This window comes from Rhinopithecus roxellana, chromosome 14 (assembly GCF_007565055.1).
Source record: "Rhinopithecus roxellana isolate Shanxi Qingling chromosome 14, ASM756505v1, whole genome shotgun sequence".
Classification (NCBI taxonomy): domain Eukaryota; kingdom Metazoa; phylum Chordata; class Mammalia; order Primates; family Cercopithecidae; genus Rhinopithecus; species Rhinopithecus roxellana.
In genome coordinates this window covers 72,067,424-72,087,583 of record NC_044562.1, presented here as the reverse complement: position 1 = coordinate 72,087,583, position 20,160 = coordinate 72,067,424, and the positions used below count along the sequence as shown (strand labels likewise).

The window sequence follows — 20,160 nt, the reverse complement described above, 5'->3', positions numbered from 1 at the left end:
TTTAAATCAGAAATATTTAACATTCTCTGAAAGCAATACAATAAAACTAGAAATTGTAACTAAGACAATAAATAAAAATATAAATATATATTTGCCATCCATAAATAACTCACAGATTATAACTCCTTCTAAAAAAATCCTATCTTGTAAATAACCAAAATAAATCACTATATATCAAGACCCATGGCATAAAACTAAAGCAGTGGTCAGAAAGTATCATAGTTTCAAATACATGTACAGTGCTATTATTTCAACAAATAAAGAATGAAAATAAAGAAAAGTTTTTGGATGCTTTTATAAAATGATCACAATACCGAAAGCAGAAATTTTTCCTGGAATTCAAGAATGTTCAATGTTTAATATAATCCCTTCGTATCAAGAGAAGATGAAAAGTCATATGGAATCTCCACAGATAATGAATTGTATTTAACAACATTCAACAACCTTTCTTGGTTTAAAAAAAAAAACAAAAAAACTAAATACAGTAAGAATAGGTAGAAAATTCCTTAACATGATCAAATGTATCTGTCTCAATCCAAAAGTCAGAATAATGCCCTGAAACATCAGAAGAATTCCCAAAAAATACATCAAGTATGTCCACTATTTTCTCTACAACACTGTCCTGTTAAGCTAACATAATTAGCCAAGAGAAAAAAAAAATCAAAAATATCTAACAAGAAAAAATATCAAATGAAAAAAACAAAAGGAGGTGGTAAAATTATTGCTATTTACAGGTTATATGACTGCATACTTGGAAACTCTCAAAGAATCAACCAAAAAAATTATTAGAAACAATAAGACTATTATTGCAGTTGAATATCAAATTGGTATAGAAAATCACTACATTCATATATACAATCAGGTGAGAAATAAAAATTCTTTGACTCACATTCATCGAAGCATTTGTTCTTTTCTGAATGAAATTAATGCTACTTGGAACATTACTACAGCATGTATTTTTGTTCAATAATATCTAATGACTTGAACTAAAAAAATATGTGTCCTAGCAGCAAATACTTGGAACTTCAATATAATAGAATCACACAGAGGACAGCTTCAACATTTTAAAACCTCAATATTCAGTGTTTCACTGTACTCAAACTAAAAATGCTAAAAGTTGAAATATAGCAGAATATCTCAATTCAATCAATATAACTAAACCTTCCTTACTTTGGGTAAAGAATTAACATTCTATAAACCTGGTGGTTTTTCACCAACCTTCATATTATACAACATTATTTTGTTACCTCTTTCGCCCTTTCTGCCAAACTTGTGTTCTTTTTCAAACAACCATATCATAAGCCCTATCCAATTTATAAAAATGTTTTTAGATGAGATTGAGCAATATATAAATCTAACAATGAGCTGGGCATGGTGGCTCATGCCTGTAATACCAACACTTTGTGAGGCCGAGACGGGCAGATCACTTGAGGCCAAGAGTTCAAGACCAACCTGGTCAACATGCTGACACCCCATCTCTACTAAAACAAACAAACAAACAAACACACAAAAATTAGACAGGAATTAGTGAATGCCTATAATTCCCACTACTTAGGAGGCTGAGGCATGAGAGCTTGAGCCTGGGAGGCAGAGGATGTAGTGAGTCAAGATTTTGCCATTTCACTCCAGCCTGGGCAACAGAGTAAAACTCTGTCTCAAAACAAAACAAAAAAAAAAAACAAAAGCTAAAGTTGAATTGATATGCAGGTCTTAATATTTATAATTATGTCGACTTCATTTTTCAATTTCAATTATGTCAGCTTATTTAACCACCAAAGACTTCAGCAAAAATTACCTTCCTGTTTAGGGAAAATAGTAACAATGATTTATTTTGGTGTAAAAAATAAGAATCGAGTACTTCTTGCTTTTGTTTTTTTTGGGGGGCATATAACTCAACACCATTTTTCCTTACAAATGTCTTCTTTATTATATATAAAAGCCGTATCTAAAAATTCCTTTTGAGGTTATTTCTGGGCCTGTCGCCCAGGTTGGAGTGCAGTGGCTCGACCTGGGCTCACAGTAAGCTCTCCCTCCCGGGGTTCATGCCATCCTCCTGCCTCAGCCTCCCGAGTAGCTGGGACTAAGGAGCCCACCACCATGCTGGGCTAATTTTTTGTATTTTTAGTAGAGACGGGGTTTTACCATGTTAGCCAGGATGGTCCCGATCTCCTAACCTCGTGATCTACCCACCTCGGCCTCCCAAAGTGCTGAGATTATAGGCGTGAGCCACCCCGCCTGGCTAAAAGACACTTGTATTCTTATTAATGTATCATGAAACAAACATTTAACTTTCTTCAAAAGGTTACAAATTATGTTTGTCAACCTAGCTAGATTGAGGAAATACCTAACATGTGCTACTTGTGGGTAGAGACAGGAGGCATGAAAATTATATAAGAACAAATCCCTATCCTTAAATGGCTTTCAATTTAAGTGGAGATACAAGAAGAGAAATAGGAATATGACTACCTTCCTCAATTCCCTTGCTTAAATTTCTTCCCCAACAACCCCATTTTGAGAGGCAAAAACAAACCAAATAAGAAAGTTATGGCTAACTCCTTTGGGAAAGTCAATATCTCATGATGATGATCAGTCTCTAAAATTACAGAGAATGACATGTCTAGAAAGTTAAAATTTATAAAAGTAAGGTATCCAGAAGTAAAAGTCTACAAGATTGCTTGTAGCATTAGTTAACACAGAAACAAAACTTAATGGTTGCTGACTTAGAAAATGAACCACCTCCCGAGGTAATGCATATTTGCCAGAATAATGCAGAAATACAAAATTGTAACTTTACGTAACTCAAACCTTCCCTCAATATGGTGTGTAGTCTTAATGACTCCTACAAAATAAATTCAGCATTTATATTATGATTTAAGTTTCAGTAATACTTGAAAAGATCAGAGGGAGGCCGGGCGCGGTGGCTCAAGCCTGTAATCCCAGCACTTTGGGAGGCCGAGACGGGTGGATCACGAGGTCAGGAGATCAAGACCATCCTGGCTAACACGGTGAAACCCCGTCTCTACTAAAAATACGAAAAACTAGCCGGGCGACCTGGCGGGCGCCTGTAGTCCCAGCTACTAGGGAGGCTGAGGCAGGAGAATGGCGTGAACCCGGGAGGCGGAGCTTGCAGTGAGCTGAGATCCGGCCACTGCACTCCAGCCCGGGCGACAGAGCAAGACTCCGTCTCAAAAAAAAAAAAAAAAAAAAAAAAAAAAAAAAGAAAAGATCAGAGGGAGATAAATATACTATTGAATCTGAAAGGCAGAAAAACAAGTGGAATTATACTAAACTCCTCCATATTACATTCTGAAGTAAAAATATAATAGATTTCAAAGGATGTTATATAGAGTATTGATATTCTACCATAAAGAATAATTTTGGAATAGTTATACAATATATGCTCAGTCTTGATCCATGACCTTTCCAGTAAAAGCATTTGGGAAACTGGGAATGTGTAGACAGCAGTCACTTTTTACAGATATCAGGTAGATTTCTAAACTATATAATCAATATAGACAGTGTTGAGCAAAACAACATACTTTATTGTCCCTTTTGCCTCTAAGTCTTTAAGTAAATCCGAGTCCAGCCCTAAAACTGTTTGCTATAATTTAGATACTTGATTCTCCAAACCTCATGTTGAAATTTGTCCCCCAGTGTTGGAGGTGGGGCCTAATGGGAGGTGTTTGGGTCACGGGGGTGGATCTCATGAACAGATGAATGTCCACCCTAGGGCATGGCGAGGTTTGCCCTCTATTAGTTCCTGAGAGAGCTGGTTGTTAAAAAGAAACTGGCACCTCCCCTATCTCTTGCTTTCTCTCTCACCAAGTGATCTCTGCATATGCTGTCCCCCCGTCACCTTCCACCAGGAGTGAAGCAGCCTGAGGCCCTCACCAGATGCAGATGCTGGTGCCATACTTCTTGCACAGTCTACAGAACCATGAGCCAAATAAACCTCGTTTCTTTATAAACTACCTAGCCTCAGGTATTCCTTTATAGCAACACTAACAAACTAAGACACTGTTTCCCAAAGAAAAAAGTCCAGGGATAAGCTCACATTACACACAAAAGGCAACAATTCATGTTACACACATAAGAAAATGTCCTGTATTAAGTCTTCTTTCTTTTTACCACATCCACTTTCACATTGTGTTTTATTTCATGCTTTTTTGATTGTCATCGATCAGAAGGACAATGTTATTCTTTGTTGGATAACCGGTCTTTGCTTCAAAAAGTGAAAAGCTCACTAAAATAGAAGCTACTACAGTTGAGAACGAGGTCACAAATATCAATGAGACAAAGTGAAAAATGGCTTTGAAGCTAAACAAGCCAAGATATACTAGATGCAGGTGATGCAGAAAAATCAGAGCGACACAGTAAGGATTAGAAAGCTTCATATCCAAAATATCAGAAAGATTGAATTGAAGAAATTACATTTTTTAAAGAAATGAAGTTTTCCTGCTTCTAAAGAACAATTAGTATATAATTTATTTGCCCCCGAAAACACTTTTATGAATCATAACAGCAAATCTAAATCATAGTTTTTGGATAGCCATTATAATTAACACAGTAGAGTTCCCTATCAGACATTCTGTTACAACTAGATACAAGTCTTTTATGATCAAAAAAATTAATCTTTATATGGAAATAGATGTAAAGCGCATTTCTGAGTGTTTAAAAGTACTTAAATCAACTAAACATCTCATTCTACTTTGTAAATTGCTTTTCTCTCCTCTTATGAAAAAAGTATAAGGGAAACAAGGAAAAGGGGCTCACAATTATAAAATCCACTACTACTGGGATAAAAGCATTCCAAAAGATTTCAAAACGTGAAAACAAAGAAATTAGCAGAGACAATTATTTTGCAATATTATGAAAGCACTCAATTTCAGCTCTTGTAGCTACATACAAACTTACAATTTTACAAGCTTCAGGAGTTCCAATTTGAAAATATGCCCTGCACTAAAGACTAAACAAACACATTTTTTATAGTAGTACCCAGACTGAGGCAATGCCCCTATTAAATGCTCCCATAGCATTTTACACTTCTCTTTTATAACATTCATCATACTCATTACTTAATGTTTGCAGTCTAAGATACACAGTCAGAGAGTTTTGTATTTTTATGTACCATACACCATTATAATCCAATGTCTAAACAATTGGTACCCATAAATACTTGTTGACTGAATAAACAAACTTTTTATCAAATTGTCTCCCAAAATTCTCAGTCATGATATACCTCCTATACAGTGTTATATTATAAAATATTTATAAAATAAGGGTCAATTGCTTTATAGCAGTGACTATACAGCAGTAAAAGGAGGGAAACAGAGTTGGGGTGAATGGAATACATTCAGAATAATTTGAGCAGTTATTCTTTTGGTTTTACAAACCCTGCCCCACTTGCCATTACCCCCTACTCCACACCCAATGCCCCTAGGGGAGCATGGTCATCTACTAAAAAATCATAAAACATTGCCATATAGAGCAATTATTACTCATATTACTAGGTAATACTCCTCAGGTATACTGGATTACAAATGAAGGTTTAAAACAATTGTTCTACTATTTTAAAAAAATTTTTTCAAATTGTGAAAGAAATTCAAACTCAGTCAGATATTACCATTTAATAATAAAGAGACTGAATATATACACTAGATATACATTAACACTCTCTAGTCAGAAAAGGAAAAGATCAACAAAAAGAATAATTTACTTACATCAATGGAAAAGCAAAAAATGGGAGTGTCATGGCAAGTCTTGCTGTAAATTCATCAGGAAGATACCACAAATATACAATTAAGCATGTAAACAGATAGAGAACTGAGGAATACAGAATTAATCTTCCAACCCATAATTTTTGTAATCTCTGATTTTTTTCCCTAAATTCTTCCAATGCTTGAATTTCCTGTTAAGAGAAAATTATTCCCTGTTAGTAAATTTCAAACTTCATAAAGAAATTAAAATGTTAAAAAATGTTAACAGGAAAGATATTTAAGAAAAAACTCTTATTTAAACTTCAATAAAGCATAATACCCTAACCGTTTAAAACAGAACATAATATGGAAAAGAAAACTAAAACAAGTTAAAAATGTATAGTGCTTATTCTAACAAAGCAATTTTACAATGCAAAATTAATTACTATTTTTAAACTATCAAATTGGCAAAGATTCAGGGAATGAAATTGGTATCAGCAATAATATTTGTTGAGTCAAATAAGTAATAATTCCTTCTATAAAAGGCATTTTAAAAATCTGGCAATAAGAAAAAGAATTAATAAAAATTAAAACAGTAACCCATCTATTTATCACTCTCCATATTCCCAGAAAATCATTTTTTATAATACTATATAAAAAGCTGTGAAAATTTTGTAGACTGATAAAAACTATTATACAGTGTCTCATCTATTTTGTCCTACCTGTAACATTTATTTACACCACACTACAGATCTAATTTCATTCTAACTGGCTCTATTACTTGAAACAGACTTCTTAAGTCACTGATAGACTTTAGATTTTTCTGAGGTCACATAACATTAAAGTTCTCAGACTCACTCTATATCATTTCTAAATTCCCATACCAGATTTGGTCTCCAAAATAATATATACTACAATAGTATTTATTTAATACCTAAAATGAATTAAAATACCTCAGAGCCAAAGAACATACCTTATCTATACTTTCTAGAACTTCTACAGTTGAAGGTTTTGTCTGTTATAGAAACAGAAACAAGAGACAGCATTAAAACTTATCACAAACTTTCACGTTTTGATATAATCATTAAAGAACATTTATTTCAAAATTGAATTTTCTCAAATGTTATCAGGCAAATATGTATTCTTGTTTATAACTAAGATTTACTTAAACAAAAATTATAATTGCAAACAGAACTACGTAAGAGTAAAGAAATAAGCATTTCCCTACTTACCTTTTTTTAATCCTAGAAAGACTTTGAATTCTGATGGCTCAATTTTTACCATTCTTAACCTCAATAAAACACACTGTTATAGAAAGAAACAAATTTTGGCCAGGTACGGTGGCTCACACCTGCACTTTGGGAGGCCAAGGTGAGCGGATCACTTAGGGTCAGGAGTTTGAGACCAGCCTGGTCAACATGGTGAAATGCTGTCTCTACTAAAAATCCAAAAATTAGCTGGGTGTGGTGGCATGTGCTTGTAATCCCAGCTACTCAGGAGGCTGAGGCACGAGAATTGCTTGAACCCGGGAGCCAGACATTGCAGTGAGCTGAGATCGCACCACTTGCACTCTAGCCTGGGTGACAGAGTAAGACTGCATCTCAAAAAATTTTTTAAATTAAATTAAAAAACAAAAAAAAGTATATTTTCCTCCAAAAAATTTCTTAGGAATGATTACTCAAAAGAATTAACAGATTAAAAAAATTTACAGACTAAAAATGGTCTGATTGGCTATTGCTAAAAGTTCACTTAAGACTCTGGAGGTCAAAATCAACAGGCTATCTTCATTCTAAATTCCTAAAGTAGTTTTTGAAGATCAGATTTTAAAAGGACATCTAAGAATACTTCATTATAGCAAAGCTTGTTTGCCAAAGGTATTTTTTATACATCTAGAATAAAAATCAGCCAAAATCACTCATAAAACACTTGAAAAAATATTTACCAATTACATACTCAACAATCCAAGAGGGTAATGAATATCAGGTCATTGTAGTTCCCATAAGAGTTGTTAACATTAGAGTTAACCATATGAAATTGACATTTTGCTAAGTCCAAGCAGTTGAATACTGGCAATTCCATATGGTTCAACCTAATATGAAAGACAAAGCAAGAAGAGATAAATTTGATCCTTGGGCAGATTATTAAAAGGTCATAACAGGGTCAATATAATGCTGATCCAAAACAAAGCTGTTCCAGCAACAGCCCAAAACCTAAGTTATGTACCAAGTATAGTTAGACTCTATTATTATGGTAGTAAGGAGAAAAAAAAAGTAAGTAGTTTATCCTAGACTACCTTATCTCCTCTTACGTTTGAAAAGAGCATTTATATAAATTTTTTTTCTTTTATTTGAGACAGAGTCTAGCTCTGTCACCCAGGCTGGAGTGCAGTGGCACAATCTCGGCTCACTGCAACCTTTGTCTTCTGGGTTCAAGCGATCCTGCCTCAGCCTCCTGAGTAGCTGGGATTACAGGCGCCCACCACATGTCCAGCTAATTTCTGTATTTTTAGTAGAGACAGGGTTATATAATTTATACAATTCATATTTTCGAGCTGTAACTTTGAGATACTTCCTCTAAAAGCTTATCCAATAAAATCAAACTGAATTTCTAATTTTGTTTAACCTATAAATTCTAAAAGCACATGCAGTGTGACTTTAGTCAATATTTATGATAAGCTTCAAGTAAAAAGATACAGTGTGTAAGAAACAAATATTGTATAGAATACTTTTTTTTCTTTTTTTTTGAGACAGAGTCTTGCTCTGTCACCCAGGCTGGAGTGCAGTGGCATGATCTCGGCTCACTGCAACCTCTACCTCCTGGGTTCATTCTCCTGCCTCAGCCTCCCAAGTAGCTGGGACTATAGGTGCACACCACTACGCCGAGCTAATTTCTGTATTTTTAGTGGAGACAGGGGTTCACCATGTTGGTAGGCTGGTCTCGAACTCCTGAACTCATGATCTGCCCACCTCGGCCTCCCAAAGTGCTGGGATTACAGGCGTGAGCCACCGCACCCGGCCTAGAATACTTATTTTCAACTACCTTTCAAATAAGCTTGAAACTTAGGGAGTATAAGAAAACAAGATAGCCATTTGCACACAAATACAGAAATATAGAAATAAAAATAATTCATACATCCAAGTGAAATAATTCTGTTACACAGAGGCATTGGACACCTACAGAACAAGTGGAAGTATCAAAATAAAAAAATAGAAAAGTAATTCAAAAGAGAAGAAAAAAAGTTAAGGAAAACAGCAAACTACTATTCAGGGCTATAATGAAAGGAGACTTTCACAAATAGCTTTATGTGACACTTTTATATTAGACTCAAGAACTAGCTGTAAAGAAAAGTACCTTACCCTCCATCGAGAAAATAATCCACCCATCTTTTATTTGTAGAAACTGGGCTCAATGATAAATATCATCAATTGTCCAAAGGAATTCACAGCTAGAAATAAAGCAAGTATTTAAAATGTTAAGTTAAACACACAGCATACCCACTATAGATGTTGCAATACTGCCTAAAAAATGTTATGAAATATTAATTTCTTTGGACTCCACATGTATGGAATTTGATATCAGACAGTTATTGGGATAGAGTCTACCTTTATTTATTATTATTATTTTTTGAGATGGAGTCTCTCTGTGTTGCCCACGCTAGAGTGCAGAGGCAGATTCTCACCTCATTGCAACTTCCGCCTCCCAGGTTAAGCGATTCTTGTGCCTCAGCCTCCTGAGGAGCTGGGACTACAGGTGTGCACCACTACGCCTGGCTAATTTTTATATTCTTGATAGAGACAGAGTTTTGCTATGTTGACCAGGCTGGTTTTGAATTCCTGGCCTCAAGTGATCTGCCCACCTCGGCCTCCCAAAGTGCTGGGATTACAGGCGTGAGTCATCGCACACTGCCAAGTCCACCTTTTAAAAATCCATTCTTCAAAACCAGAACAGATTTAAAAGTGAAAATAAAATTTGAAAAGCTTTTTAAATGACAATGAAGTTTAGAAATGTATATTCTTACCACTTTGCTATTTTCTATTCTTTAAAATATGTTCTCTATGTTGTTCTGGGAACAAAGTTTTACCATACTACTTTCATACTATATACTTAAATAAAATCATTTCTACCATCCAGCTGTCTCCCAACTAAACTAGTTATCTGGAGTAGGAGTGTTTTACAATGTTTAGAATACAACCTTACAAGTAATAAGAGAAAGCCGCAACCAAGTTATTAATAAGAAAATAAGGATTACAAGGCTATCTGTGACCTTTAGCAAATCACTTAATGATTCTAAGCCTTAATTTTCTTTTCTCTAAATTACAGTTAATAATACTACCACTTTCTCATAGGATAGTCTTTAGTATTACCATCTCACAGATAAGAAAACTAAGTGAAAAGAGGTTTAGTGATTTGTCCAATAGCTCAGAAGAAATATGGCCTAGAGTCCCTTTATCTTCAGATTTCTAGCCTCTATTACTAAACACTACTGTTCAATGCCCAAATAAACATTTCTCCCTAACATTGTGTACAAGTCCCTGAAGCTAGCTTGACCTTCAATTCAGCTAGCTCTATAACCACTTCTTTTAGTTGTTTTTCTATGAATCTCAAATGTTTTATAATAGACTCAACAATATTATATTCTAAATCAACTTACTGGACAATGATTATGTAAATTTTTATTCTTTTAAGTTGAATTGTTAAAAGTATTTCAAACTGACGTATTTTAACCAGGTTACAGTTAGATACTTGCCAATGTATAAAACTACTTCTTTTCCACCCCCAAAAAGGTTACCTATGTCATATTTCTCACATTTTTTAACTGTAAACGTAAACACAAAATAATACCAGTATCAAGTAAGAACACTCACTCCACAAAATTATTTATATACTATAATTAGCATAAGGCATAGCTATCTTGGAGTTTCTTAGAAAAGTAACAAAGAGCTTAACTGTAAAATAGTTTTACTCACAAAGTAATTTTTAAGGACAGAAACACCTATAATCTGTCCTGAAAAACTCAAAAGTTTATAACTATAATGAATGTTTCAAGTCATATTTAAGTTGCAAGCTAAATGTTATTAATCATTTAGTATTTTCTAAAACATGGTTGTAGAAAATCCAGGAACTTTCATGAATTAAACTATAAATTTCTATCTGAATTATGACAGTAAGTAAATCTAAAAAACCCTCTTGAGATGCTAAAAATAATTACCAAAAAGGTGGGTGGAGGGAGTAGATTCATATGAATCACTTGTTATTCTCAAAATATACATCATTCCACTATTCTGGAACTAGTGTATGGTGTCTAGCAGTGTTCTGTACACAACCAACCTACATATTTTGAAGTAGAATTACATTCTTCAATGTCAAGTTTGTAACCATCACACCCTGAGACTATGATCAGAAATTTTAATATTTGAAACTAATGACAACAACAATATCAAACAACAGTATCAGTTAAACACTTAGGAAGTACTTCATTTCTAGGGGCCCTAAAACAAATGCAGTGTGTGTGTGTGTGTGTGTGTGTGTGTGTGTGTGTGTGTATAAATTTTTTTTTGAGACAGAGTCTCACTGACACCCAGGCTGGAGTGCAGTGGTGAGATCTTGGCTCACTACAACCTCCATCTCCAGGGTTAAAGCAGTTCTCCCACCTCAGTCTCCAAAAGTGTAGCTGCGACTACAGGCACGCGCCACCACACCCGGCTAATTTTTTTTTTTTTTTTTTTTTTGGTAGAGACAGGGATTTCACCTTGTTGGCCACGTTGGTCTCGAACTCCTGGCCTCAAGTGATCTGCCCACCTTGGTCTCTCAAAGTGCTGGGGATTATAGGCGTGAGCCACTACACACAGCCCAAATGCTTTATATTAATTTTAGCATTTAGATACTACTATCCCTCCATTTTAAAAATGAGAAATCTAAGAGAAGTGAAATAGTGTGCTAAGTAACATCCCAAAGACAGTAAGCAGCAGAGCCAAACACAGTATTTTAGTTTTGATTTTTTAAGCACCCAGCTATTACCAATAACACAAAATCAGAAATAAAGTCTGCTTCATATAGATTAGACTGGAGCATTTATATGTAAAATATATGAAAGCACCTCTGACATTATCAAATAGTTGGTAAACAAATCTACTGATTTGAAAAGTGAGTAGTAAGCACACGAAACAGTATTAGTACAATGTATCGTGTAACCCAATTCCTTTATCTGATTACATTTGAGTGTTTAAATCTGCATTAAAGAGAAGTTAAATGATTTGCAAAATCATGTAGCTCCAGCTAGGGACAGAACTGGTACTAGAAGTCTGCAAGCACAGCCTTTACTTGCTTACTGTGTATCAATTTTAAAGTAAGTACAATATGAAATACATGCATAACATCACTATACCAATTTTGACAATTATTTGCTTAAAGAATTGTTTTGGTATTAATGAAACAATCTACATCTTAGCTTCTAAGACCCCAGAAGCAAGGGATTATGCTGTTAAATTTGTACTCTAAAACAATATTAGAGTGACAGTCATTAAATGCCATATCCAGGCTTTCAGGTTCATAATCAAAGAAACGGTCAACCTGCACTAGCAATTTTTCTATCAAATTCTGATATTAAAGGAACTGATTTACTGTAATGCACACATGTAATAGGTGGTACTTTCTAACAGATGTGAAAACATAACAAAATTAAACAATTAAATCAAATATTGCTCCATAGCTTTAATTTCAGATCTCTTCTGTATTCAACCACTGGTTCTCTCCTTTCCACACAAATATCTTAACTCCAAGTCCTGTGGCCCACCACTTACTATGAAATTTTGGACAACTCAGTTACTTAACCTATCTGCTACTCAATTTCCTCATCTGTAAAAGAGGGATAGTTAAGGACCCTCTTAAATGTTGAAAGACTTAAATGACCTAATGTATTCTAAACTATTTACAACAGTGCTTGGCACACAGTGATTGCTCAATACAAACTGTTTTTACTGCTGTGGTTGTTGCTATTTTCTAATCCATCTCTCCTTTCTTTCAAATACATGGAAGATATATGGGAACCGAATAGCCCATGCATTTCCTTCTGAGGCATAAATCAGTTCACTTGCCCTGGATTGGACACTTGAGGTTGCCCTGGTTCAACCTCAAGTGACTTTTCTCCAAGAACTCTCCCATGAACATGTACAGAGTGTTTCTTTCCACTCTGATCTGATACCACAACAGGACCTGTCATGACCTTAAGAGATGGGTGCATCTAAGTGTGTGTTTCTTTTTGTTGAGACTGAATCTCACTCTGTCTGTTGCCCAGGCTGGAGTGCAGTGGCATAATCTCAGCTCACTACAACCACTGCCACCTGGGTTCAAGTGATTCTCCTGCCTCAGCCTCCCATGTAGCTGGGATTACAGATGTGTGCCACCACTCCCGGCTAATTTTTGTGTTTTTAGTAGAGACAGGGTTTCACCATGTTGCCCTGGCTGGTCTCGAACTCATGACCTCAAGTGATCTGCCTGCCTTGGCCTCCCAAAGTGCTGAGATTACAGGCGTGAGCAACCCCATCCGACCTAAATGTGTTTTTCAATGAACAATAATGTCGACCACCTTATTTGAATGTTTTCTACTAATGGCTATTTACACTCAGGTTTGAGTGTCAGAATTTTAAATCTTGGGAAATGTTTTTCTTAAATTTTCACCTCACTCCAAGACACATTAAAATAATGTAATAAAATAGATCTGGATTCAAAATATGGCTCAATCACTTACTAGCTATGCAGTCTTGGGCAGATTACTTAAACTCTCCAAGCCTCAAGTTATTGCATCTGCAAAATGGTAAAAATATCTACACTTCACAGAATTGTTGTATAAATTAAATGAAATTATGTATCATTTGGCACAGTGTACAACACATAGTAACTGCTTAATAAATTGTAGCCATTATTATTACCAAAAAACACACCTAGTATTTATATGGAACACATTTCTTTCTAACTTCTTATAAAGAAAGCACCTATTTCATAATTCTAAAATTGGAAAATTATTTCACAGTTTGTATTTTTAGTAAAATAGATTGCTCTCATTTTCTCTAGTATAAGAAATAGAGCAAAAAATTATGTAGACTCTGCCATTAAATAATCTTGTAGGCCTTTGAAGAAAACAGAAAGGAAGTTTTATGTTTATCAAATTCCAAAGTTAAATATAAGCTATTTAATCACCATCAACAGTACCTCCATAACATATTGTACTATACAATTGAAGAGTAAAGGTGATTTGTTCTAGAACTCTAACTTTCAAATGTCCTAACTGAAAAGACAATTCTGAAATAGCCCAAGCCACATTTATTGCTCCTCAAAAAAAATTAATGAAAAGTACATCTCTATTATATATTAAGCCCTCTTAATATATAATGATTAAGTGCTTGCTTTCATGGTAAGTCAATTTTCATCTGAACTAAATACCACCAAAAAATTACTATTTGATTATAAATATTTCTATATGAAATCATATCGTTTTAATAGCCATATAACTCCTTTTCTTGTATTTTCTTGTTTATATGTTATAATATATAAACACTATATAAGTTTATTAACAGCATTACTGAGCTGATCTCAATAGATAACAGAAAACCTTAAAATTCTAATTTTAAACGCACCACTCCTGTTTAAGAAAATGTGTTAAAAGTCAACTTGGTCTTCTGGGGGCTGCTGAGGAAAAGAGATTAGCATTCCCTGCCAGTTTGAACATATTCCTGAAACCAAGCTTACTCACACCCACCAAACCGTTGTTGCATAGAGTCCATTTTGTCAATGCTGACTGACACCCAAGAAAACAGTAGACACCGAGCAATACACACTGGAGGCCAAGTGGGAAAAGCAGAACATGGAAAACTCAGTGACTCACGGGTCTTGCTTAGCACTGTGAGAGCACCATCAGCAAAGCTGAGCTGACCAATTTCAACTCTTTCTCAATCCGCAAACAATGAACTGATGGAATTTAGATTTGTTTTTCTCCTTCTGCCACGCCTCTGATACTATGCATCTTCGCCCTTCCCGTCCGCCCCACAGCCCACCATCCCTGGAATAAGGACAATGGTTGGAGAGCCTCTTCTCTAAGCAGCAAGTACTCCACGCCCACACACTAGAGCCCGGCAGCATGACACTGACAGTTTTCAGTCCCTTCTGGTCTTTCCAACTCTTGGAGCCTCCACACAACTCAGAAAAAGACGACGCGGACAGAACGCTCAAAGCGGATAGCTGAGCGTAGGAAATGCTAGTTTGGGACCTTCTGACCTCTTTGCCCCACCTGTGTCGAAGTAAGCTCGACACAGGTGGGCCAAAGAGCTGGGGCTCAAGCCAGTCACCACCCGGAATCTCCCAGAATCAAGCTGGAGAAACTACCAGCCCTAGAGGGGAGAAAAGGCTTTCGAGACTCCAGCACCACCACTGCCAGTGTGCTGGGAGATCCAGGGAACAAGGCGGCGAGCCTGGGTCAGCGCGCACCACCGCGCAGCCTGACTAGCAGCCGCCGCAGAGCTCTAGGCCACTTGGCAGGAGGCGGGGGCACCAAGGAGAGGCAAGCGGGGAACCTGCAGCTTATTTCCCAGGGGCACAGCTCAGCATGCCTCCCCGCTGCAGAGCCCTCCCAACTGCCCTTGCCTTGAGCGTTCTACCTGCAAGAAGCGGGCGTAGCCCGGCCCGAGCGTCCACCCCCGCCAGTCTCGGCCGCCACCGCGCAACCTGCCTCCAGTGCAAGCAGCAGCCGCTACTGACAGAGAGACAGGCCCAGCCAACTCCTTCCCATCAAACCCCGCGCTCCCGCCGCTCGCCAATTGGCGCCGCGGCCGGCGCGCGCCGCTCCCTCATCACGTGACCCTACCCGGGGCTAGCAGTTGTTGGGGCGGGTCGGGCGGGAGGTGAGGAGCCTGTGTCTGTGGCCTCCGCAGCCAGCGTAGGCTGTCGTGTGGCAGTCATGTACTGCCATTTATTATTACTCTTAGAATATAGTTATTTCTTACTCTTCCGCTGCTTGCTTTCCTTTTAAAGCCTGTTCTGCCGTCTCGCTGAAGAAGGAAACTCACTGAAACTGGTCCTGGTGGTCTCAGACCGCCGCGCGAGCGAAGAGTTGGGAGGACGAAGGTTGGGAAGTTGAGGATGGAGATGGGTGCGTCTGGAAGGTAGTCCGTCCTGAGGAGTCCCCCATCAGCTGTCAGCCAGCCGGCAGCAGAGCAAGTTAAGAGTACACAGCTCCGAAGAAGCCAGTTCCCAACCAAACCAGTGAAGAAAAGTCAGGCTGGCCCCCAGGAGTGCTTGAGTCTCTGTCACTCATGGACGTCAAAAAGGGTCATTTGATGATTGGATGCTTACCTCACCGGTGTGAGGTAAGCTTCAAACGCCATATCATGTTGCTTTAAAACCTGCGGGTAACAGCATAAGCTGAGTTTTCTATCTTAGAACTCTTAACCCCAAGAACACTCTTGACAGGTCCTGATAGATGGACCCACAAAAAAACCACCCAGGCTATATTTGACTCGGATTTGAAACGCTGCCTAAACGGTATTAAGTTTCCTCCTCAACTGGAAAAGACAAATAACATGATACCCGAATGAGAAAAATACTAGACGTGCGCACAGTAATATGTGAGCAGGGAAACTTCAGCGAAGGTTTTTATCATGCTTTACCCCATTTACGTGCTTTACTCCATGTGCAAACATTTTTCATGGTTTTTTTTCTATTTACATACACAAAAAAAGTTTCGATGATTTTTAAAGAGTATAATAATTTTAATATGTTACATTTAAACTTTGACAATGCAAACAGGTTGTCAAGAGAAGAAGCTGAACATTGTCTGGTTGGTAAGAAAATTTATACTAGAAGCTACCACGTAATTCGCTGTGGAATTTGCTTGTCCTAATTGCCTAAATATTTAGTTACAGTTCTGTACACTTGAAAGGATGAGGGGAAGGGAACTACAGTTTAGTGTGTTACTGTGGATCAGGCACTTTCCAAATGTAGAAGAAAATGAACAGAAACATTTCACCTGTTTTGATATGGAAATTTAGCCATTTTGTTTTTCAACCTTTGCTGTTGCAAAGTATTAAAGTCCTGTGCAGTTTTGCAAATACATCTCACCTCAGAAAGATTTCCTTTCCTAAGAAGACTGGGAAGAATGGCTTTCCACTTGCCAATAATGTGTCCTCTGGTCAACTGAGCCATCAATGTCTGTACTCCAGCCTGGGCTACCAAGCGATACCCCACCTCTAAAAAAAAAAAAAAAAAAAAAAAAAAGGTAGCGAGGGGACAGAGAAGAGCTGGCTGGATGCACGAGATTCCAAACACCTAATCCCGAGATAAAATTCCCTAGGCAATTGCTCTACCAAGAGTAGAGATTTGACCTGGCAAAAGAATGGAGATAAGTATTTAATCATTAACTCTTTTAATCCTCCCAACAACCTTTTAAGTATAGTATCATTTTTCAAATGAGGAAACTGAAATGTAGAAAGATTATGGACACTGTTGAAGGTAACACTAAACCATTGCCTCCTTTATATCCTTTATAGAAGAGTTCGTCAAGCAAATAAAGTGAGGGAAAGACATTACAAGAAGAAAAATCAACATACATGCTATTGTGGCTGGACTTCAGGCTACAGGGTGGTTTCAAATATTTATTGACAAGGCCCTGTGTTAAGTGCTGAGGATACGGAGATAAATAAACCATTTGTTCTAAAGCAGCTGACACTAGTGAGAGAAACCTTAAAAAAAAAATACAATGCAGACTAAGACTAAATAAGTGCTGTGATAGAGGCTAATGTTCACGGTATTGGAAAATGATAAGAAACAGCAGCTGGAGAGGATGTGGGAAAGCCAGTGAAGGTGCTGCTTTAGCAGAGTCCAAATGTCAAGAGTTACCCCCCCCTGCTAACCCTGAAATTGTTCTGGGATATGGTTGAAAGAAGTGAAATCCAAAGAGCAACAGAGAATAACAGCAGAGAATACTTGGAGAGAGGAAACAAATTGCTCTAACCAATGGAGTTTTAAATGGTCTAGTTTAACAAATAGGTTGAATTTATCTAGGTGCTATGAGAACTTACATAAGTGGCATTCATTGGTCTGGTCAGAGAGGTTAGGTAAGGCTTCTTTGAGGAAGTCACACTAACATGAAAGATGAGAGACTGAAAAAGGGAAAGTGGGACACGGAGGGAATATCATGTGTAAAGCCTTTTTGTCAGGAGGGAACACTGCAAGCCTGAGGGACTGAAAGGAGGCTACTGTGGCTACAGCCTAGGTTGCAGGGAGAAAGTGCACCAGTTTGAAGCTGGAGACCAGACCAAGCAGAGTCTTACTGGCCATATTAAGAACTGTAATCTTTAAAAGGGAGGGGGAGGGCATTGGGAGGGGGAGGGTATTTGACATGATCAGATCTGTGTTTTGAAAAGATCATTCCAGCTGCAGTGTGGGAACACAAGCAGAGTCAGCACCGGATTAATTAAATCTATGAGTGGTGTTAGTGTTGGTAGGCATCCAAGTGGATTGGGATAGGAACAAGGAGATGGACAGAAGTGGGGGAAATGGAACAATAGGAAGTAAAGTGGGAGGTCTTGGTGATGGATTCAAATATCATAGGATAGGATGGGGACTGAGGGAGAGGGAGGAGTCAGATGACTCAGAATTTCTAGCAGACCCAGTGGGTGGATAGTAATGCCATCATTGAGATATGGAGGACACTGGAAGAGAGCCAGGTTTGAGGGAAGAGGGTAATTTCAATTTGAACACGTTGCGTTTAAGATATTTTTGTGACTTCAAGGGAAGATGTTAACATTGGATCTTTAGGTCTGCAGCACTGGGCTGGAGAAAAAAATATATATTGCCGTTTGCAATTTGTTATTTTCTGCAGGGTACTTATTTTTTCAAAATACAGATATATTTATTGTAAATAAGATGTTTTGTTTTTAAACGTATTTAGAAGCACTTGAACCTGGGAGGCAGAGGGTTGCAGTGAGCCGAGATGGCACCATTGCACTCTAGCCTGGGCAACAAGAGCAAAACTCAGTCTCAAAAATAAATAAATAAATAAAAATAAATATATTGAGAACAGAATTTTAAAAGTGAGTCTCTAGAGCAGTTTTCCAGACTTTTCTGAGAGTCACCAGGGTCCCTTATCAAAAGCTCAGATTCTCAGGCCCATCCCCTAGAGGTTCTGATTTCACGTGTCTGGTATAGGGGGCCTGGAAATGTGAATTTTTAACAAATGCCACTGGAGAATCTTATTGCTGAGTTTCTCTGGGAAGTGGTATGCCAGTGCCAGAGGCTACCTGCATAAGAGTCACCACAGTGCTTGTTGAAATAAAGATTCTCAGGCCCTGCAGACTAAATCTCTAGGGATAGAAGGGTTGTGAGGAATGGAAAAAGTAATATGGTACCCTGTCAAGTGGTCCAAAACCTCACCCTTCATCTTTGACAGAGGTGTTCTGAGCTTCCCACTGGGCAGCCCAGAAGAAAGTGGATGTCTCTTGCTGGGTGATGCATATTTAGACAGCAGTCAGCCGTCACAGGCTGCAATGATAACAGCTCAGCATAGGCCTCCTGCCCTGTCCACTGAAATGGGACTCAGCCCACTTAAATAGTCTCTTTTTCCACCTTTCCTACCAAGGCCCATTGTTCCCTCCTGGCCCCCAAATCTTTTTCAGTGTTATTTCCAGCACCCTGTCTTTCTGCTCTTGGTTCAGGTGTTTTTCAGCCAATCTCTGTGGCCAGAGCTGGGAGAGGAATTGGGTCAAATGCTATGTTTCAGTCTTGACAAGGCTTTTTTGTTCCTGAGAACCAACTTTGGAAGTGTTTTTAAAGACTGAGCTGTGTCAGGGAGGAAAAACTTTTCCTCTGCTCTCTTATGTTTCCTCCTTGGGGGCCTACAAATTAAAACAACAAAAGATAGCAAGAGAAAAAAAAACATTTAATTACATATGTAAACACACACACAGTGCAAGAAAGAAAGAGAAATTCACAAATAACTGTGACCCTAGATGGTTAGAATTTGGAGCTTATATACTATCTTAATAGGGGACGAAGAAGGGCAGAGAGGCCTTTCTAGGAGAGTAAATGACTTCTTCAAAAGAAGTGAGGGAGGGACAAAGCATTTAGAGAAAACAAAACACTTTTTGGAAAGACAAATGGACTTTTAGGAGAATAGATGGAAGATATAGTTTTGTAGCAATGTCTGGGTGTAGTGCAGATGTCTCCTTTCTGAGAAGAAAATATTAAGAGTTGCTCCCCAGGAGGGGATTTATAACAATTGAGTTATTTGGGGAGACTTTGCTTTTAGGCATGTAAGGGATTTCGGGAACTCAAGTGCCTTCAGCTCAAAATAACTTTCATGCCATGGTAGCTTATTCTGAATCCCTTTAATTATTTGTTCTCCTTGTAGTCTTGCTGTAGCAATTACAAGTCTCTGTGAGACACTGTGGATGCTTTTGAATAGAGGAAGAATCAG

At 37.6% G+C, this 20,160-nt stretch overlaps 1 protein-coding gene across 4 annotated transcripts in view; it reads right to left on the bottom strand.

The window, feature by feature from the left end:
• The window catches only part of LNPK (lunapark, ER junction formation factor), a 91,501-nt gene extending 75,557 nt beyond the window's left edge, over positions 1-15,944 (bottom strand). For 2 of the 4 annotated variants that reach the window (XM_030916795.1, XM_030916792.1), the window contains exons 1-4: positions 15,347-15,532; positions 9,053-9,141; positions 6,670-6,711; positions 5,721-5,908 (exon numbers count right to left, since the gene is read on the bottom strand). In XM_030916795.1, the coding sequence (XP_030772655.1) occupies positions 5,721-5,908; positions 6,670-6,711; positions 9,053-9,079 (257 nt within the window). In that variant the 5' untranslated portion in view covers positions 9,080-9,141; positions 15,347-15,532. Of the gene's footprint in view, positions 1-5,720; positions 5,909-6,669; positions 6,712-9,052; positions 9,142-15,346; positions 15,533-15,754 lie in introns of those variants that run through there. The other 2 variants (XM_030916793.1, XM_030916796.1) reach the window with 2 other exon arrangements.
• Positions 15,945-20,160: the final 4,216 nt, after the last annotated feature.